Raw genomic sequence first — 22,954 nt, 5'->3', positions numbered from 1 at the left:
GCCGCAAGTTGTGAGAACACTTTCCTGACATTCGACTCAAAAGTGCTTCAAGTCGACCTCATTGCTGTGGCATAGACTCACGTCCCCAAAGCTCCCGCAAATTGCTTCATGCCTGTGCACATTTTACGAGAGAGTGATTCTGCTTGACGTCCTTGAAGAAGAGGCTGACTTTCAGTGTCTGAGCCAACATCCAGGAACAGAAATCTTCGTCCCGGAGCAGAAGTGCCCGTGAGAGCAGGAATTCCTTGGAGAGGCTTTGGTATTGTGCAGAAGAGGACTACAGTGCATAGCGGGGCGCGGGGTGGGTGGGGGGACGCAAGATGACATGTGGCTGAGGGTGTCAATTGATTTCTGCCATGGAACAGCACCAGTGACTGAGTCTTTGCAAAGTGTTTTCTCACTCTTGCATGTCTTCTATGTGGTTTCTGCGGTCACACACCACCTCCAGGAGCTGTGTAGGCAGAAGATGTTGCCTGGGTGGCGATACAAAAGGTAAGCCGTTGTCTCATGTTCCTCAGACGGCCATCATCCAAAGAGGTGGCAAGCTGCCTAAAAAGCCCCCTGGGCAGGCAGCTTGCTGGGCTGTGGGAATCACGAAACTCCAAAAAGCCAGCATTATTTGAGGAGCAGGTATGTGGGACAAGGGATTTGTTTGTCTTAAGACTGAATGGCCCTTTATTGAGACTGCAGTTTGGAAGGAAACACTGTCAATTGACTCTGCTTTTCCAGAATATGCTCTAGGGGAGGAGCATCCAGCTCACATGTAAACAGTAGGTTCTGAGATCAGCTTTCAGCTCCCCACCAAGGATTTCAAGATCTTCAACTGGCCCTGCCTGTAAGACCATCATGAGGTCACACTCTACCAACAGGCCCTGAGATCTGCCCATCTCCTTCCCATGCTTGCTGCTCCATGTCCTTTGCATTTGACCTTGCCTCTCCTGTTGCATTGCTTTCGCATTTGCCAAGAAGCCCAAACTCCTTCTCAGACCTCCAAGGAGGCTGGCTTCCTATAGGGTTCACGAGCCAGAAGTCTTGGAGTAGACACCATCTCTTTCTGCCTTTTGTTTCGGGCGAGGTTCTGCCCTTAATGGGTTTGTGTTCTACCTGTGTCCTTTAGGAGAGAAGGTGGGGCCAGGGGATGAGCCAACTCCTGGCCCTGACCTGGATGCTAAGGGCTTGTTACCTCTTCCTTATCCCAGTCTCCCCTACCTTTTGCCTCCACAACACCAGGCAGAACCCGCCTGGATGGGCTCCTCCCCTTTAACAAGGACCGCAGGTGCTGGGCAGAGAAGGATTACATCATACATACCAAGTGCATCCCAAAGACATCATTATCCCAGGAATGATCACTGGAGTAACTCTTCTAATACACAAATATATAGCAATGCAAGGGCTCTAACCATTGCCCCTTTGACCTAGTAACTGAAACAGACAGACTAAGCCTTCTATTTATGCCAGGACTTAAGAACAGGGTCTGGATATTCATGGTGCTCAGTACCCCCCAGAGGGGAGAAGCCTCTGTTTGGACAATCAACTTAAGAAAGTTCCAGAGGTTTGATGGCTCCAGTGGCTGGCCTGACTCCAGCAATTCCCAGCTCACTTACCAGAAAACATCTGCCAACCTCCTCACAGGCCACGATCCTGATTGTCCCCTTCATTACTATGATGCCAATTTCTGGCAAGCTACCTGCCAGTTATTTTTGTGGATGGGGTTGGGTGCCTGGGAATACATCTGGGACCTGGCAGGTTGTCTCGAATGGAGGTACTGTGGAAATAAATAGAGATCTGTGGCTTGGGGCCTAGGGCCCCTGGAACCCATCCAAACTCAGGACACTACAGTGATGTTTCCTTGACCCTTTAGCTGCCAGGGTGGATCAGCATGCAGCCTGCTGAGCAGCAGCTTGACAATTTGCATTCTGGCCGGCGCTTGTGGAGCACGCATGCCACCTGGTGGCCAGATTTGGAGTAACCAACATTACCACAGCCAGAAAGTCCCAGTGTAGTGGCTACAAACTCTAACGACGCTTACGCAATGTCCACACCACATCTCTTCCCGGCTGCCCTGCATTCTCCGTTCTCTAGGATTAAGTCATGCTGGCCTCTCTGTCTTCACGGTCATATTAATTGCAATATGTTTAGCCTCACCATCAGGAACAATCTAAGCCTCCACCATGTGGGGTATTGATTTTGTCTCGTGCCCTGAATGAGGCACAGGGATTAAAATCATGAATAAACAGTTCTTTCCTTCAGAAGACTTGTGCTAAGATATTATTGACCAAAATATAAGGCACAGGTGGCAAAACAGGTTCCTAAGTTGTGAGCCCAAGGGGTAATGATCCATGAACCTCAGGAGCTTCTTCCAAAGTTCATCAAAGATGTAAAGAGTAGGCGAGACCTCAGAGAATGACAAAGACAAGGTCACTCCAGGCACAGACAGACCAAGGAAAGCACAACAGGTCCAGGAAACTGTGAGGATGGCTGTAGACATTTGTGTCCGGTGGAGGCAGACGGCTGGCTTGTAGGAACAACAGGGCTTGAAAGACATCTTGGGCTGCAAGCCAAGTTCTCAGTCTGAGCATCTTAGATGAGTCACTGCAAGGTTTAAAGTCATGGATACATAAGTTGTTCTACTCCGCTTTCATTTTTCCTTTTTATTAAAAATAGATTTTTCTCTCATACATCACTACCAGTTTCTAGTTCCTCCACTCTTCCTAACTCCGTCTTTAAGTATATCTAGATCTATCTAAGGCACGCATAAAAGGAGGTTGGTTAGGGAACATGTGTTCCAGCCACAAGATAATTCAAGGTGCACTGTTATGAGCCTGATATGTATCACGTGGTGTTCATACCTAGCCCCTTCTTTAGAGGAATATTCATTCTGGAGTGTAATGCGGGTAGATAGAGGGGAGACAGACCCGAGTTGTCCCAGATGTTGAACAGACAGGATGGTGGTGGTCCATGAGCTAAGAAAGATGTGTCAACATCCTTGCCTAGGTGACAGGGAAAGGAAGTGAAGCCACGCATGGCTGGAATGGAGGGCAGAGGATGAGCCTGAGACAGAGGAGGAAACACGTATGCTTTGGGGTGTAGTCAGTAAACATCCTCAGAAATTTTGAAGCACAACTTTAATATCCACAAGTTAACATTATGATAACTGCTTCTGGTGTCCCAGGAAAATTCAGAGTAATTCTTGCAAAAGTACCAATAAACTGCTCATAAGGCAGTGAAGCAGGAGAGCCCTAGAAAATATGCCTATAATTTTTCACTGTACCGGGCCTAGGAGTTGCTTCATCAGAAACCCTTCACCTCTTTTTCCTTGGCTAATTGCTGGGCCTTAGCACCCAACCCAATCTTACCTAGTGGCACGGTTCTGCAATCTCCACTATGCTAAAGGCTTGCAAGTGGAGCAAGTTTACAGACTGCCTAAGCAACAAAGGGAATTCAGGGCCAGCCTTGGCTATGGAATGAGGCCCTGACTCAAAACAAAAGGCAAAAAGGGAGCTGGACATGTAGGTCAACAGCAAAGAACATGCCGTGCATGAGTAAGGCCCCCTGAGTGTCGTGCCCGGTAATTAAAACCAAAATCAAACGTCTCACCCAGCTGCTGCAGCTGCGGACAGTCTCCTCTGGGCACACCCTGCCACCAGCCATTCTTGCCCATGCCCTGGTGCAGTATCGCTCTGACCCCACTTATACCCAGCTCTCATCTCTCACTGTAGTATTGTGAGACCATCCTACATACAGGCCAATGCAGCTCAAGTGTATGCCTGGGCTTTAAAGGGTGGTTTGCAATTCTTTGATATCACTACTGTCAAGAGGGTGAATTTAGTGGGGTAAGGTTGTGAGTGCTTGGAGAGGCTAAATATGATCATCAGCCATTTGGTGACTTTTGTGGCTAGTTACCCTAGACAGTCTCTGGCTCTCCAGGGGAACACTTTTGAGTGTCGTCCTTAACTCTGCTGTCATAGAAGAAATCTACTTTGCAGGGAAAGACTCCTTTCACTGTTCAGTGGAGCCGAAGGCCTTCAAAGCATCCCAGCCCATGCTACAGATGCGTGAATGAGGAAGCCATTCGATAGGAGAATCGTCTGTCTGTCGTCATTTTGTTCCTCATTTCTGTAGATTTATAAGCTATGAAAGTCCAGAAGCCTATCTCTCTTAGCTTTGCTACTGTTGGAAGAATTTTGGTTAAATGTTTTTTTAAACATATGTATGTATGCATGCATGTATGAATGTATATATATGTCAGTAAAGTGAATCCGTTCTGGAGGCATGTGCATAGTATCTGGTCTATTTACTGCTGTTGGTGGGCCTCACCTGAGTACACAGGCTGGGCCTGGAGTTTTAAGCTGTGCAAAACTTCAGCATGTCTTACAGTGTTGGTCTCCTCTGAGCTTTGGTAGTCTGTATTCATTTTATACTAATATATCAAAAACTACAGACATGGTAAGGAACAGAGACTTAACAATGAAGAAAACGTATTGGGTGACGGTTCTGAAAGCGGCAGAGACCGAGACTGGGGCTCCAGCACCTGGTGAGGATCTCTGTGCTGTGTTGTCCATAGCAGATGAGACTTAAACAGGGAAAAAAATGGGTTAAAATAGAGAACGAGGGAGACCAAACTCAGCTTTTACAAGGAAACTGCTCCACCCAGTAACCAGTGTACTTCCTAACACGGGCATTTCTATGGCCACTTCTCAGTGCCCCCAAGCTGGGGATCAAGCTGCTAAGCACGGACTTCACAGACTACTTTCAAACAACAGCGTATCTCACTGAAGCCAGGCTCTCACTTTCTCATCATGTTTCACTATTAGGTTCGAAATAGTTCCTACTGCTGTGTCTTCAAAATGTATGATGTTTCCTTTGTTGTCCAAACTGCTGTTGATCCAACTGTTCTGAAATAAAGTTCACAGTTTACATCTCTTACGCCCTTTCCTCATCAGCTTTCCAGCTGGTGTATCTACTTACCCAGCCTTTCCTCCACGGCTTCAGCCTCTCCCTTTTGGCCATATAACACACAGTTACAATGTCCTTCTACACTAATTCTATTATAGTTGTCAATGCTGGATTTATATCCATTTCTTTCCTTGGCTTGTAAGTTATAATTTCTGGTATTTTGACTGTCTGGTAATTCATGATTGGGCACCAAACATTTTAAAATTGATCTAGTATTACCATAACTATTCTTATAATTTGCTCTAAGATAGATTTAGAAAGCAAATTTAAAAAGTATTAACATTTTATGAAATAATGGGTCCCATAATGGCATCTTGATTTATGGGTATCATGTACTTTGACCCCCTCCATTCTGATTGCCCTCCCGGTTCCTGTTCCATCTCCCCACTTCTGCTCTTCTTCTTCCTCTTCCAAATTAGTAGACTCTCGTTCCATATGGGATAAAGTATGTACTATGTCTTTCTGAAACTGCTTTACTTTGCTTAATACGGTGATATCTAATTCCCTTTCCTGAAAATGATTTTCATTCTTTATGACTAACAAAAACTCCATTATGTATACTCACTACATTTTCTTTAGCCAATCATCGGTGGGCAGATACCTCTGCTAACTCTATAACCCAGCTCTTGTGAATAGTGCTACAATAAAATAGACACACACACACACACACACACACACACAGAGAGAGAGAGAGAGAGAGAGAGAGAGAGAAGATTGAACATATATGTCAATTTTTAGTTGTTGAGGAACCTCTATCCTGATTTCCATATTGTCTGGACTAATTTACACTTCTAACAGATTGAACTGCAATTTGGAGGCTGGTTTTGGGGCCACAGTACGTAAGATCAATACAGTCTTAAGAATAGGGGTTTCTTCCTACTCTGATGTCCTTTGACTTATGGCTTCCTTCTCTAGCGAGAACACACTGCGCTCCCTCCCAATCCCTTCACTTGCCCATGCCCAGCCCACCAGGGACCCTGCAATTTGCATGTTGACACCGTGAGCTCAGCTTAAGCAGCCTCCTTTCATTGCCGAGTGTCATCAGCTCCGTTCTCTCCTCTTGCATTCTGTGCTATGAACTTTCCCCACTGTGGCCTGACTGGATGCAGCGCTGCTTTCTCCTCACAGGGCAAGTCCAGGACTCTAGTTCTCTCTCCCTGAGCTGCCACAGGAAGCCTCTTGGCAGATGTCCTCTATAGTTCGACTCATCGGGGCTCCTTCTTTTAGGGACTTTGTGTAACGAGTGACTGTTCTTCTATCTGGGCTACAAATAGGGATCACAGCCATTTTGTAGGCAAGAAGGAAAAAAAAAGTAAACGGTGTTATTTCCACTTAAACTCTGAACTTTGGATATCTGAGTCCAAATTCCAACACTGTCACATTGGACAGATAAAGTTTCTTTGACTGCAAGTCCCTAAGTGATAATAAGAAATTAATAATGCCTACCCCATGTGGTGTGAGAACTGGATGTGATAAAAACAACCCACCATCGATCAGAGAACTGACTCTTCCACGTCATTTTCCTTCCTTCCCCTTCAGAAGGATTATTGGGAGAAGCTACTTGTTAGAGCCCAGCCTACCTGGCCAAGTGATCGGAACTCTTATCTTCTAAGATTCTGTTAAAAAAAATAATAATAAAACCTAAACCATAATACGCTACTAAGAAGCCAGACACAAAGAGGAATTCTGGGAAAACTGCCTGCAAATTTTATGTCATAACATTGAGGGGGAGAGCCTTGTGTCCTGCCCTGTCTACTTCTGGTTTAGATCTGGCAGCTTGTGCATGGGTGACGGTCCAGAATTCCAGCTCTGACCGGGAAGAAAACAAACAAGAGAAACAGATGACAAATCATTTGTTCAAACTCGAAGCCAAACTGGCCTCAACTACTGCTGGGATAGTAGCAGAGGCCAATTTCTAGCGTATTTACAAAATCATTTGTAAGGATAACAATTTCCAGACATTTAAAGGGATGGCTGGGGGCAGAGTTTTGCTCTGCAGAGTCTGCAGTTTGCAGGCATCCAACAGGCAGCTGCTGAGGACACCACCTCTCATCCTAAGCCACTTCCCTTGCACAGGCTCTGACAAGGAGAATAGGCTAAAATCTACACGTCATAACTTCAGAGCAAGGGTGAAAGTCTTGCTTATCAGAAACAAATGGAATGTGCTTTGTGCAAAGTCCAAGCAAACTGCTGCAGGAAGACTGAGGACAAAGGTTAGTCCAGGGCTTCTTGTGTAAAGATGTTAGCCTATGTGGTAAACTGGTCCAGACTGAATGTACTCTGGCTGCTGCAGCAGCTGGAGAAGCCCCTTCAGGGGGAATTTAGGTTGCAAATGGTATGTCTTAGCAGCTGTGAAAAGCAGAAATTAACTCTGTATTATAGGTGGACCAATTACCAAACATGTAAGTTTGGTATATAGTGGAGTGGACCGTCAATAAAATGCTTGTGCTGAACATCAAGAAGGTCAGTGATACTGTCTTGTTTCCCAAGAACCCAATCCCACAGCAAGGCTGGAAGAGGAAACAGCCGGTGAGATGCAAGAAGAGACCTAGTCAGGTGGTGACGGTCCAATCGGAGTTTCTTTGCTTTTCCCATGCAGCTGGAACAGACATATCTGTTCCAGTCACATCAGTTCAGAAATGATTAGCTTGGAAAACCACTGCAATGAAAAAACAGCCCCTGAGGGAAAAAATATACCAAAGATTTAGACTGAGGATGTCATTCATGTGGCCCTCTTAACCCGGAAGGAAAACTGCGAAGAGCAAATGCCTAGATGGTTAGAAGCACTTGTGACGCAATTATGACAACGAGATGGTACCCGAAGACATGCTGGGTGTGGTGGATGCATCCGTAAGCTGAGCCCAGAGGTGGGTAGAGTCAGAAGGATCACTGAGGCTCATTAAAATTTAAGTCCCAAGTTCAGAGAGAGGCTGGCCTCAAAGAAATGGGTGGAGAATAAAGGAAGGATATCAGATGCTTTTCTCTGGCCTCCATACATGTACCTAAATATAAACGTCTATAGATTCACACTCTCTCACACATAGGGGAACAAATCAATAATTCTTAAAAATAAAAGAGCAAATGACAAGACAACACAGAAGCTGTGCTTAGGATGCAGCTGGAACCAGGAGAGTCACGTCAACTGAGGTAAAAATTTCTTTGGCTGTTAGATAGTAACACAGAATCCAGAATTCCAGGTATTGTCTAAACATTCTCAATGTATGCTTTATTTTGTAGGCTTTTGCAGAATTATTTCTACGTGTCTTGTTGGGTTGATGTGTTTAAAGTAGCGTTAATAATCATAATTAACATCGTATGTGCAGAAGCAGAGGCTTGCAGGAAAAGAAAACTGCAAACCAGTGGAAGGAAGGGCATGATGGGAAATGAAACAGGTGTGTGGAAATAGGTGTGGTGTGTATCAGAAACATCTTAGATCAGAAGTGATGGAATTCTTGACTAATAGGACCAGAAATAATCGATAGTTACAGGAGTTACGTGGCCACTGCCAACAAGACACTGTCTTAAGAATTTCATGCAGGAAGTGGGCTCGTTCCATTTTCCCCCTGACATGTTCAATCCGGGTTTTCATCTTGGAACCGCTCACCAAATGAGAAGATGCCACCACCATCCAGACTCCATTAACTACCGCTCATGTGGAAGAGGAGAAAAAGTTGCTGAAATGGGCTTTCCTTAAAGAAAAACTTTCCTCCAAAGGATCCCAGATGCGCCATTACATCTTAGTCTAAACTCAGCTGCGTGGCCACTCTGAAGAAAAGCTGATTAGAAAAGCAATGGACGGAAGGGGGAGGATGGAGGGAGAGTACTGGGAGAGACAAGTGAAATCTGGGGGCGTCTCTGGGATAAGCTAGGAACCTACAGCAATGAAACTCCCAGGGCTCTATGAGGATGACCCTAGCTATGATTCATAGCCATTGAGGATACAAAGCTTCAACCGGCCATGTCCTGAAGGGCCTGGAACACCGACCCAACCACAAATCCTTCTTTGATCTGCACGCTGTCCTCCCTGCAAGATGTGCTGGGGTAAAGATGGCAGAGAAATTGTGGGAGTGACCAACTAATGACTGCCCCAACTGGAGACCCATATCCTGAGAGGGAACTCACCCCTGAGAGCCAGAACCCAGAAGCAGAATAGCCCTTAGTCCTAGGATAGAACCAAATGTGACTAAAGTCAATGAAATGATTCCTAAGGATATTCTGCTATACTCAAAGGCTGGGGGCTGGCCCAACTGTCAGAGATGCTTCACCCAGGAACTGATGGAAACAGCTGCAGAGACCCCAGAGGCAAACATTAGGTGCAGCTCAGGGAATCCTACAAGAAAACCCACAGAACCAACTAACCTGGACTCACAGGGGCTCACAGAGACCGAACTGACAACCAGGGAGCCTGCATGGGACCAACCTAGGCCCTCTGCATATATGTGACAGTTGTGTAACTTGGCCTTCTTCTGAGACTCCTAACAGTGAGAACTGGGGCTGTCTCTAACTCCTCTGTCTGTTTTGGGGGCATGGTTCTCCTACCGGGTTGCTTCGTCCAGGCCTAATAGATGAGGAGGTGCCTGGTCTCACTGCAACTTGATATAGCATGGCTGGCTGATATCCATGGGAGGCCCGCCCACATCTCAAGAGAAAGAGAGAAGGAGAGGGACTGGAGGAGGAGGCTGGGAAGAGAGGTAAAAGGGGAACTTTTGGATATAAAAACAAAAAAAATAAACAAACATACACACACACACACAAATACTTCTATCTATGGAGCAAACACCAAGTCACCTTAGGCTCCAATCTGAAAGACCAAAGCCCTACAATTGAAGACAACACTTCCCTAAGGGTCACTTTAGTCCCTGGCCCTTCTTCCTTTGTTAATTCCCTAGGACACTGCAGAGGTGGCATCAGGGAAGGCTATCACAAGGAGGGCACATGGCGAGAACAGCCTCCTGCTCTCTACCCTAACTCTGGTCCCTCTCAAAGCCTCACTCCAAAAATTACTCATCTCTTCCTCCCTTTTCCTATTGGTTCTCTTGGTACTTGTTTTTAGTTACTGGAATTCTCCATGAAGTGAAAATAACTGTCATGAAGTAAGCAGCAGATCAACGTGCTAGGAGAGATGAAACTGCCAAGATAGCTTAAGGTTACAATTCAGAAATGAACACTTGAACCTTTCAGAGCAAAGAACAACCCAATAGCTGCACGAACCATGTGCTGTTTAGAGAAAACAACAAACCGCAGGAAGAATTCACTAAATCTAGTGGCTTTACTGTTCCAAAGGCAGCAGATCACCTGGGTTTTCAGATCCCAAGGGCAATTCTCCTATGGTCTAATAAGGGGCCACTAAACAACTCCCACCCAGGGGAGACTAAACCAGTGGGCAGTTCTTGTGAATTAAAGAAACCAATATCATGACTAATTCATCATCACAGAATTCAGACACTTGAGGATATGATAAACCACAGGCAGAAGCTTGTCGATGGTGCAGTATCAGCTAGAGGAAATGGGATTGAGACACACTCTACAGAGGGGGCATTTAAGTGCAAGAACATGCTGTGTGAAAATACCCAGTGTGGGCTCTGGCACAAAAGATGTGCACATCCTAGTTCAAGGTGGGCTGTCGCATCTGCGGGCAAAGAAAAAGGATGACCCTGAGAGTTAAGTGTCAATGAGCTGAACAAGAAACAGAAACAAACAGGAGTCAGCAGCAGAATGGCAGGTACTCTTAGAGAGCACCTTTAGAAGGGACGAACCGAACACAGCCTTCAGGAAAAAAAGATAACGGGCTCAGGGATGGCTCATCCCTATGCTCATCCCTATGAGCAGCAGAACGACTGATGAAAAGCTGGTAAGATTAAAAAATATCCAAGACAATTTCTCTATGTGTAATCTCAACCTTTACTTGATGCCAGTTGTAGACTTTTAGTAGCATCCGACATGCCAGTTACATGGCCGCCCCAAAGGCACGGCTTTGCACTCTGCACAGAGGCTGGGAAGACCAAAGAGGCATTGTTGAGGATAGTCAGTTCTGGTAGGAGCTGGCCGAGGACGTAAATTCCTTCAGAATTTAAAGAGACTGAAAAAGCACAATGAAAATAAGCGCATGTTTTGGAACGGAGACATCGATTTGCCTTTATATGTGAGCACAGGGAGCTGCCGGTCACTACCTGATTAGTGAGAGACAGAAAGATGCTCACTTTGATTGTCTTCAGGAAAACCGAGCTTTCTTCATGTTTGCTGGAACAAGTACACTGTCCTCATGAATTCAAATGTGAGCCAATGAACTGTCCTTCCACACTGTGCATTCGCTGCTCTAGTCTGCTTCCTGGTGGCTGCTTCTTGTTATATTTGACACGAAATACAAACATGAATGTAGTCTGTTAAATATATATCTCTTGTGGAAATGCACCTTTTCAACAAGCAAGATTTTACCAAACATTTTTAGCACATTCCAATAGGATTAATCACTCAGTATCACAGTCTGTTAATGTCAATGAAAGTAATAACTTACGGATTAAAATAGATTCTTAACCTGACAGGAAAAATACAACAGACATACAATCTGAGAGGAGAAAATGAGGTGCAGGTAGTTAGGCGTTCTCAGTGCTTTAATACTTCATTCCCAAAGGTAAACACAGGACAATTCAATCGTCAGTTCAATTCCAGTGGGGAGGGGGGAACTTAAAACTGCATTAATTAAATCGGTGCTGAAGTCCAAAACCAAAATGACCCTTCAACCACTGGTATGACTGAATTGAAAGTCCACTCGAGGAAGCGAATCCCAATGCAAAATTCTGAAAGTGTTCTCTTACACGGTGGCACTAGATTCTGTCTCTTTGTAAGGGTTCAATTTACCATAACACCCAAGGATAGGATTACACAGAAACAGAATTATACAAGGCGTGATGTAATTGAATGTGGGAGATGAAGCATTTTAATGTCTGGGTTACAATCCCTGTCATAACACAAGTTCTACTGCATAACTTACAATGGCCTGAAACTGTTTTAGCAACGAAATTATATATTTAAAGATAATTCCTATACATTACATTAACTGTAGACACACCATCAATTCCAGCCTTTTATTAACCTAGAAAAGTACAGCTTTCCCAGAAAAACCCAGTGATCACATTTCAGTCAGCTGTCCTGGACTGCTTCCGTAATCAGCACCAGCTATCGGTTGTCCCTTAACTCCAGAGAGGACAGGAAGCAGGGACAGAAATCACTGCATTTTCCCATTTTTAGGTGTAAAGCATCCCACTTAGGTGAGACAGAAGAGAGGCTACCAACTGTCAAACTGGCCCAAAGCTCTTTTCTTCCATAGCATCTTAACCCCTTCTAATACGCCAATGGCATTCAAACTGAGTCGCTAAGGGTTCGGTCACTGTAAGGGAAAATAAACGTAATACACTTGCGGGAGGTATGGAGATTGGCCTTTAGATGTCTGCTTGACAATATTCTGGTGCAACACCCCTGTGCACACTCAGACATACTCTGCTCATGTTGGTTTCTATTGGCTCCTATCCTGCTAGTGGCAGGTAAGGTCACGGGACTGCCAAACAGTCCACCTGGTCACAAAGAGAGATGGGACTGTCAGCGGAGCAAAAGAGCATGGATACCACCATGACATTGGCCCAAATAGTCTGAGACCCACGTCTGTATCCCTGAAATAAGAATGGCCACTTGTTCCTCATTGCTCCACACTGAAGCAGCAATACCTGTGGAGGGATCTCTGCATCTCCAACGCCCCACAGCTACAGAAATCCACTCAAAAGCTCAAAAAGCACAGATTGAATTCAGGTACCCGTGATCCTTTGTAAATCCTAAAGTGGAGAAATATTCTTATCTTTGACCAAGAATTCTATTGGAATGAACTAAAGACATCTTTTAAAGTAATTTTAAGTATACTCTTATTATTATATTTCTACATAGATTATTCAATATTCTTTGTGGACATAATTTAATCAATAATATATCACAATGTCAACACTACATGGTCCAGAATCAGATTCTGGCTACAGAGGAAGCTTAATTATTAAGCAATGCCTTTCTAAAAAGCTTCTGTATTTCTGATTGGTACGGAAAGAAAGAAAAAGCGTCTCTCATTGAAATAACACTGAGGTTCAGCTTGGGCCCCTTCTGTGTTGAACATATTAACTCTTCGGGAGAAAATGGCAGAACACAGTCCATGAGTTATAGTCGTCTTCAGGAAAAGTCTATGGGCAGCTCCGGCGTGACAACCGTGTACCGTGGGTCTAGCCTGGGGATGAAGTTGTGAAATTCTCTAGATGCACCGGTACCAAAGACATCCAGGGCTTTGCGGTTCATGAGTGCAAACCTGTGAAAGAGGACACAGTTTGGAGACCGTGAGCGACGTCCACGAGGCAAAGCGAGCGCATCCTCTGACTTAGTGACAAGGACTGGCAAGGCAAAAACCCTGAAACTAAGTGACAGTTTCAAACACTGCATAGGTACCGCAACACCTAAACATCACTGTCCTGGATTTATTTAAAACGATGACCCCTAAGGTCACAAACCACAGTCATCAATATAATTTCAAACATGTCCAGAACTCCTTACATTAGATGGTTCTGAACACAAAATCTGACCTAGCCAGTATTTCCCTGATGAAAAATATCACAGGATACTAAGTACATAATGAACTATCAAACATTTACCAATGAAGCAAAGGCCTTAAATGTAACTGCTCTCATAACTGAGACCTTAGTGTCTCCCAGTGATAATAGAACAATCCAAATGTGCAAATATTTAAAGATTAAAAAAGCAAACAGCAGACAGGTTCTCCCATTTGTAATAAAACAGAGTAAACATAAATTCTTGTGGATGTGTGAGGTGACGGAGAAGGTAAAGGACTCGCTGACAGCATGACCTCCATTCCTAGAACCATATGTTGAGAAAGAGAACTGACTGACTGCCATCACACACACAAACACAGACACACAAACAAACACACTACGAAGGATGCTTAAAAAAGATACAGCCCATTATCCAACCCCAGAGATAAAGCAATAGTAAGAAAATGTGAGTTGATGCACAGGATGGACCGCGCTTAGGTCTCCCTTCTTGTTCAAAATTGCTGCATTTATGGCGAAGATAGCAGAATGACATTAACTCTGAATTGCTCGCCAAAATTGGTATTCCAAAATCCAATAAATACAACTTTTAGTTCTTTACCAAAGTAAGACCCCCTCCAAACTATTCACTGGTAAAACTCCTGCAGGTACAAAAATATCAATGACAAAAGGATAAAAGTACAATAATATGGAAGCTGCATTCTGTCAGAGCTAAGAGCAAGAATTCTAAAGTCACACTGATGGTTTACAGGCCAGCTCTTCCACTTACTGTGTGACACAGCAAGCTTGCGAGCCTTTGTGTGATTCTTGGTTTCTTCATACCCATGAGAACAGCAATTTACCCACTTGAAGGATTAAATCTGTACGTACTTACCACATGCACCTTAAAACTCATCTGGGACAGGGAAAGCACTATATAAGCGTTTGCTGTGTGAGCTGGTAATAATGACGGCACTGTTGAGAGCTGTGGTTAAGTGGTCTACTGAGCACCACTACAGACCTGAATAACTAACTGTGTGTGGGCTACAGAACGAGGTAGTCTGTCCATCAAAGGAGGACATACAGAAAACATGGTCCCTCTCTGGTAGTGGGAGCTTTATGAAACGAGGCATAATGCAAAGTAAATCACAGAGGACCTGATGCTCACAAAAGGACTGATTGGTGCTGATTAAGGATTAACTACAGAGGTATGGGCCCTGCAGACAGGGATCAGTTTCCATGTGAACAGACTACAAAGCACAGCCATGTTGCGTGCTTGGCTTTCCCCATTCTGTTTCTCTGCCACACTCTGACACTTCCTGTGAATCTTTACCATAACACAGTGATGTGCTGCCTGGACCTTCCAGCTACAGGAATCAAGAGTCAAACAAACCTTTTTCATATGTACGTTACCCAGTGTCAGGTAATCCCTCATAGTAACACAGAACAGACTACGGTGTAAAATTACTTTATTAAAGAACAAAAGGAAATGAAGACTGTGCGAGTAAACACATGTCCCACAGTAGGAGAGGTGAAGGAACCAGGGCTCAAGTACAATTCCATCAACCTATTTGCCTATTAGGAAAAACTCTCTCCAAAACAACACAATTAAGATCAAAGGGGTGGGAACTGGGAGGAGAAAAGAAAGAGATAGGAACAGCTGGTGAAAGGAAAATTAACACGATATGAGGCAACAGAAAACAGGAATTTTCCTAAAATTAAAATCAGTTGATTCTGTAGAGATGAGTCATTTAATGGATATACTTACTGTGAGTGCGTGTGTGCATGTGTGTGCTGGAGTCTGTACTCACGTTCTGTACATACTACCAGGAAACTCTACCACTGAGCTACATTCCCAGCTTAAACTTGATTAATATTTTAAATAAAGGAAGAGTTTAAAGATATACAGATAGATAAGATTAAGTGTCGATTATCTAATCAGTGACAAATAAGTAAGAAGACTAACCTAGAAGCTATAAAATATCCAAACTATTGTAATAAAAACATTAGTCAAATATTTAATCTTCACTCAAAGGAAATCCAATGCATTTATTAAGTTGGTCAAATTTGGTTTACATATAAATAACTAATTTACCACTGAAAGAATATTCCCCCAGAGGACAAAGACATTTCTTTATAGAGTTCTTCATTTTTGATAAGCGTTGAAAATATCTTGATCACTTACCTGCCCTTGGTGAGCCTTAAAAGGAATTTCCAGTAGGATGGTCGCAAGTTATGAACTTCCATAACAGCCTAAGAGTATCCAATTTGAGAGTTATTTCAGTAAACACAAATACTGCAGGTTCAGGCAACAAAGCAGTTCTTACAAATACTGCAGGCTCAGGCAACAAAGCAGTTCTCATCTCTACATCTGGTGCATTTTAAAGTTTCAGTGATGACAGCAACAAAGACACACTCTTATGTGAAGACCTAAGAACCTCTGCTAACATGCTTTCAAGTAGATGTCTGCTTTCGAGATGACAACTGGCCAGCAGCCATCTTTATCAGGAAGCAATAATGTCCACGAGATAGCAGACAATTTGATGTTCCTGAGCTTCAATCTGACAGCACCCCTGTGAGGAAGAGCAAGCACAAGGACCCCCACCCCGACACACACACACTTCTGCAATGACCTTTAACCCAGCCACTACAAGAATGAGACAAACCCAGAGAGCTCAAGCTGGCTCATCCGCGTTATTCTCGAGGAATGTCATGGAGTGTCCAGGAAGGCACCTGAGTATATTCATACTTAAGGTTCACATCCTTTCTTTTCTCCAGTTAGGACAATTACATGAGGGTGTTCTACCTACAATACAGGGCTATAAATTCACCCACCCATGCACGCTACTTAAACATAAATATTGGTCCATTCTTCAAGCAGGGCCTGGGACATTAACATGTTCAGTGCTTTGAGACATACCAGCTCTTCTTGGTTTGAGGAAACAAACCACCAAGAAGGAAGCATGACAAACAAGGGTGTTCCTAGGCTCCGATGTCCCCAGCAGCTTAATGAGAAGCAGAAACAGAAACTGCTGTTGGCCTCTCCACAGCCATACTTACGGCGTGGAAGCAGATCGCTGTGGAGATGGAATAGATGATGGTGTCTGCCTGAGGAAAATATGGAACCTTCCCGGCCGCGATGCCCTTAAAATACATTGTCTGCAAGTCAGGCAGAAAGGAAGAGATTATGTTTGGTTTTAAAATGAAGCAGCATTAAGACAGAACTGAGGAGTGAGCTTCCCGAGGGCATTTTCTGCCTTTCCTTTGAGAGCTCAGATCCTGCACATCTTCCCATCAGTGTTCCGAGGTAGCCTCTCCTTCACTCCACACAGCACTGACTTTATTTCTGCCGCACTCATGTCATTTCTTCTGGATGCTTCTGTAAATGCCTAACTGGTGCCTTCCTTTGTTAGGCTTGTTTACGCCATCATTCACTGAACTATATGATGGGCAGAGTGTTAGGGGCAAGGGATTTATTTATAAAGGAACAAGATACAAGCCTAGCAGATACATTTCCTGCACTCTGGTGAGAACTATTTCTTACACTTCTCCTCTAGCAACACTGGCCAACTCTGCCCTAGACGCATGGAATATGTGCTCTTCTCTCCTTTATTACGATTGCCAACCTGCAGCCATCCCCCAAGGCCATGCAAGGCATAATGGTCTTCTAACTGCCCTTCATGCCAACGTCGAAAACACTCTACAGAATAGTCTTTTTTTTTCCTTAAAATGTAAAATAAATCAAGCCATTACATTCCTATAACACCCTTGAGGGGCTTTCATTCTGTAATTTTTTTTTTTTTTAAATAGAGAGTCTCAGGCTGGCTTCAAACTTGCCATACAGCCAAGGATGGCTTTGAACTTCTGACCTCCTGCCCCCACCTCCTGGTGCTGAGTACAGTCTAGCGCCCCCACACCACTGTGCAACTGAATGAGCCAGTGAATCTGAGTGCTGAGCGTTGAGAGCTGCACTAACATGAGCTGGAAGTCCACCGAGGAGCCTCCAGCTGGCTCCGTCAAACTAGGGCTCACCAAAAAGACAGCCACACATTCTGTAGCGCTGAGCATGACACGATACGGCAATGGGAAACATTTCTGCTCCCCTAGTTCTCCAGGAAAAATGAAGCTTAAATGCAAGCTTTTAGATCTAGGTTAACAGTTTACAGGAAAGACAGGAGTTACACTTAAAGTAGGAAAGCAAACAGGATGGGGGAGGAGGAGAGAACACCTAATGGAGGAGGGAGAGGAGAGAGACAGGAGAGGGAGGAGGGGAGAAGAGGGAGGAGGAGGGGGAAATAACTCCTCATGCAGGAGGAGGAAGCTAGAAGGGGTAACTAGATAAATTAAGAAAGTCTCTGCATGGGCTAAACAGAGGACTGCACAAACACACAAGATCCTCAGGGAAGAAGGAAGCTAAACAGTTAATTATGCTATTATGGAGTCAACAGGCTTTTTAAATGCATAAAATGGCACTTTGGCAGTACTACTGGTTTTCTTTTTTAAAGTATTTATCCTGAGTCTGTGTGGATGGGGTGGCAGAGGACAGATGAAGAGACACTGTGGATCTTGACAAGCGCTGACGTACATGGTGCCTGCTCACGGAGGACTGCTTATACTGTGCTTTTGCCATGTGTGCTGTGCTTGAGAATATCACAGACTCACAAAGGAAATAAACATAATGGGGAACTGTCAATACTTGGCTAGACCCAGAGCTAGCTTATTCTTGCAACTTAAGCAGTTACAGGCAGCAACAAACACTTTGTATCTGTGGGAACTTCTCATGCATGAAGCCTGTGCTTACCTCCACCAGTTTGGAAGCTAGGTACATGGAAATTGTTGTGCTCTTATAAAACATCATGGATACACCTGCCAAAAACCCTGGAACAGCAAGGGAAGGACTGATCAGATGCAAAGGTCATCAGAAACGCTAATTCACTTAAACAGGAAAAGATGCGCGTTCAGAGCTGCCCCCAGCTGGACAAAACAGGAGGACAGCAACAAGCCCCATGACACTAAAACAGGGAGACATCATTAATCCATGTTTTTAAATAAAGAACAGTGATCTTCAGAGGTGAGACAAGAAGCCTTAACTTAAAGAGCTCAGACTGCTTTCAGTGCGGGCACAGTGCTATTGGGCACAGCATCACCTTCACTGGACACGGGGAAAACCAAGGGGCAGGGTCTGGGCTCTTCGAGACTTAGCTAACTGAAGTAGTACACACATTACATCCTAGACAAAGGTCTTTCACTTTTATTTCTATAAGATAATTGAGTGCCTTTTAACAATGTAAATGTGTCATCCTCCAGTGGTGAAAACGGATCTGTAAAGAACAATGTAAATGTGTCATCCTCCAGTGGTGAAAACGGATTTGTAAAGAACTCTAACTGGACTTCACATTAACAACTTTTATAATTGTCTTTGTGTTCTTTGACGACACATCCTCGAAGTTCCTGGCAATGATGACAACTCGAGTTATTACATTGCCAGCTCATATACCAGACAGCCGGTGAGCCTCAACTTACTTAAACCTCACACACTCGCGGGGGTCTTCACAAGGACGCCATTACAAGGCAGGGAGAAACTGAATGGCTATGAGGGCTTGCACGCCATCCCACCACCGACTGCTCCAGCAATGAGCATTCTTTGGATGACTGACTTACCAGCCACAATAGCATGCAGCTCGTCGTCCAGGTTCCGGATCCAGCGGAGGAAACAACTCGTCCCCTGTATTAAGGAGAAAACACAGCCATCTTGGTTACGTTACTTCTGAGGGGAGGGGGAAATTGCATGAGAAGAAAACCTGCGCAGAGTGATTCTCTCAACAACAGGATCCTGTGTGAGACAAGCTGGACCCACGACGGGGAAGTGAGCTTACAGCCCCGCATGCACTTAGATCGTATGTCATGCTGCTGCAATGCTTCTCCAAAGCCCGCCCATGAATGCAGCTCCCTAAACACGGGACCTGGAGCAAAAGGCCACTTCCACCTTAACAAAGCCAAGGGACTGGGTGAAGGAGGCATCTGTGAAGTCAGTTTGCTGGACCACAGACACAGGTTCTTAGCAGCGGCAAGGAAAGAGAAAATGCACCTGCAGCAGACACAGAAAACCAGAAAGGTCACTCCTCAGCCAGAAAGGTGACACTAGACAGAAGCTCAGCTCTACAAAAAGAAATGAAGAGTGCTTAAAAAAAAAAGCGGGGGGCAGGGGGAGAAAAAGGATAAATTTAGAAGACACATTTCCTTTATCTGTAGTCAGCCAAAGAAGAGTCAACAAATTATGGGCCTTTTAGCTAAAAACAGCCTCCGTCTGGCTTACTATGGCTTGGAAAGGAACCCTGGCTTTTGTTTGTTTCTTTGTTTGGGTTCTGTTTTTACAGCAGGCCTGGCTCGGCTGCCAGGGTTTTCTAGAACTTCTAGGCTCAATCAATCTTTCTGCCTCAGCCTCCAGAGGACTGCAGCTAGAGGCAGGTTCTATCACGCCAGGTTTCAAGGTCTGTTTGGGTTTTTTAGGTAGTTTTACATGGATAAAACTAAAAGTATAATAGTATTTTATGATGTCAAGATTCTATGAAATTCTAACTCGGTGTGGTGTTACTGGAACACGCCACGCTCACTTGTGGACACCGTGCCTGTGGCTGCTTTGACGGCTTTCTTCTCACAAGAACACAGCTGAGTGGTTGTGACAGAGATCACATGGCTCAGAGCCTAAAATATTTACTCTCTGGCGTTTCAATGAACAAGTTGAGTGTAAAACAAAAACATTAACAATGCACTGTGGAGTTTCAGCATTTTAAAGATAAATGCATAGCACATGGGTTAGAAATGGATTCAGTGTACAGTGTAATATTTTTACATTGTATATGAAGTGATAATACTATTTAATGCTGAACTTGTAAGTCCAAAAATATTCTAAAGCAAATGAGAACAGTGTTACAAAAATAAGTATTAATGCTAAGTCAGCAGGAATAATAATATGAAGCAATAAAAATACATAGCTCAAAATAAGAAGGGGATAACAAGGAAAAAATGGAACATAAAACAACTAACAAGAGTATAAAGACCTTAACTGGACTATACTATACAAAGTTGAAATGTAAAGAGGCTAAGATCCCCAGTTAAATCACTTAAATCACAGAGAATATGAAATTAGGTTCTAAATGGAGGTATGGTGGCTCATCTGCATAATTGCAGAACTTGGGAGACCAAGGCAAGGGGGTATTGGTGGGAGTTCAAGACCAGCCTGGGCAGAGAAAGAACTTATCTCAATGGGGAGGGAACCAATTATACCAAGTTTTCAAAGGAAGACACAAAGGTGAAACTCCAAAATTAGAAACATATACAAAAGTCAACATAAATCAACAATTCACCCCTTAGAATCAGAGTTTAAATCCACAAATTAACATTCAGATAGTGAAACATTTCCGTGGTATTGAGTAACACATTGGTGGTCCTCTGCTACACAGAAGGCCATCACTCAATGTTACCACAGTCCGTGTTAGGATGATCTCCATGCACGTGCCGCTGTGGGCTTCGACATATGGAGACATTTATAGGCACACAAAAAAGGGCAGAAGAATGAAGTGACAAGAATTGGCTGCTTTAGACAGCACAGCAGGAACTGTGAGTGGGCACAAAAGAGGACCCCATTGCCCATTTTACAGCGTTACAATACTGCTCATGCGTTAGGAGAGAAGACCAGTACAGCACTGGCCAAGTCTGGTCACCTGCTAAAAAGGTCAGGCGTATTCAAAAATGAGCAACCAGGCAGTAAATGTTTAAAATGACTTAAACGTTTTAAATTAAAATGTTTAATTTTTTTAAAAAATTACACAGAATATTATTATATTTTGCTTAGAAAATATGCATTTCCCTAGAATGCCTATGTATTGGAAATTAAAGAAAACAGATCTCTGAAAATATATATAAACACAATATGGGCATAAATTCAAGCATATTAAGTAACATTCTAAAGAAGCTTCTACAACCTGAGTTCATAATAAATTGTTTATACTTGGTGATGATGCTAAGCTAATTATAAATATTCCAAAAAGCACCACCAACTAAAACAAAAGCTAAGACACATCTTATTCTAACAACAGCCATGCCGTTTCTTTCACTTTCTTAAAAATTATTCATTCATTACTTTAATTTTATGTGCATGACCATTTCCTACGTTGTGGGAGGGGTGTGTGGGTATGCACGCCTGTGTATCACATGTGTGCCTGGTGCTCACGAAGGCCAAAAGAGGCCACAAGATCTGCTGAAAATGGAGATAAAGATGGTTGTGAGCCACCATTTGGGTGCTAGGAACCCAACCGTGGTCTACTGGAAGGGCAGCCAGTGCTTTTAACAGGTGAGCCGTCTCTCCAGCCCCCTTATTTAGTTCCCATTTTTCCTTCTTTTCTGATAAGCTTACCTTATATATACTAACAAAGGATCCCAGGAAAGCTCCCAGCTGGAAGTTTTCTTTGTTGTAGAAGAGCGAAAGTAGCCGGGATGGTTCTGTGAACAGATGTCTAAACGCAGAGGGAACCCGGAGACAGCACTGAATCAAGTAGCCCACACTGAACATCCTGATGAAGCCCTAGAGAAAATTCCATCTCTTGACATTTTGTTGACAATAACCACAGTGAGTTTAGAAACACAAGCATGGAAATCCCCCTACCCCTATCCCCCCCAAAAAAACAGTAAACAAAACCAACTTCCTTGGGAAATTTTAATAGGAACTGTCTGATCATCAGTATAAACATGGATTTTTTAAAAAAGAAGATAAATTAATTTTTTGTTTGTGGCTCTGGTATCATATTTTTTAAATAAGGTATTTCCTAGGAAATGGGAACTCTACATAGGTCTTGACTCCTATAATCTACTACAGGAAGCTGCTTCGCAGTGAAGCAAACTGAGCTTGTAGACGCTAACACTGCCTTCCCATCTTCTTGTCTCCCCCATGGCAACAGGGAACTAGCTGGGACCTTGGCCTGCCTGCTAAGCTCCTAAAGGTCAGGCTTATACCTTCCAGATCACAATATTCTTTTCTAGGAAAAGAAAAACAACTGAACTGCTATGAGAAAGAATTGACTGACTCTCCTAAGGCCTGGTGACCAGAAGGAAATCAAACAGGCCAGTCATTTATGAATTCCCCCGGGTTCGCCTTCCTCAAACTGCCCAGTATTAGCTCAACAGTGAAACAGTCCTTTTATCTCCATAACATTATGGTAGTGACTTAGAGATGACAAACAGGCTAATTTTTTTTCACTCAGTTTTCAAAAGATAAAATTAAAACATTTTTGAAAACCAATCACTTACACCTTCATATCATCAGACAATATTCTTTGGCTGTCTGTTATATACCACAATTACATAGATGTGGGGGACATGGCAGCCAAGACCACGTTCTTGCTTTTGTCAGGCTTTAGAACCTC

General features: G+C 43.8%; 1 protein-coding gene across 1 annotated transcript in view; it reads right to left on the bottom strand.

Annotated features, from left to right (window-relative positions):
- Positions 1-11,865: 11,865 nt before the first annotated feature.
- The window catches only part of Tmem135 (transmembrane protein 135), a 161,721-nt gene continuing 150,632 nt past the window's right edge, over positions 11,866-22,954 (bottom strand). The window contains exons 10-15 of the mRNA XM_075952387.1: positions 21,949-22,116; positions 19,194-19,257; positions 18,334-18,410; positions 16,593-16,691; positions 15,718-15,785; positions 11,866-13,297 (exon numbers count right to left, since the gene is read on the bottom strand). Of these exons, the coding sequence (XP_075808502.1) occupies positions 13,165-13,297; positions 15,718-15,785; positions 16,593-16,691; positions 18,334-18,410; positions 19,194-19,257; positions 21,949-22,116 (609 nt within the window). The 3' untranslated portion in view covers positions 11,866-13,164. The remainder of the gene's footprint in view (positions 13,298-15,717; positions 15,786-16,592; positions 16,692-18,333; positions 18,411-19,193; positions 19,258-21,948; positions 22,117-22,954) is intronic.

Source organism: Microtus pennsylvanicus, chromosome 18 (genome assembly GCF_037038515.1).
Source record: "Microtus pennsylvanicus isolate mMicPen1 chromosome 18, mMicPen1.hap1, whole genome shotgun sequence".
In the NCBI taxonomy this organism is placed as follows: Eukaryota; Metazoa; Chordata; class Mammalia; order Rodentia; family Cricetidae; genus Microtus; species Microtus pennsylvanicus.
This window is presented reverse-complemented; position numbering and strand designations above follow the sequence as displayed.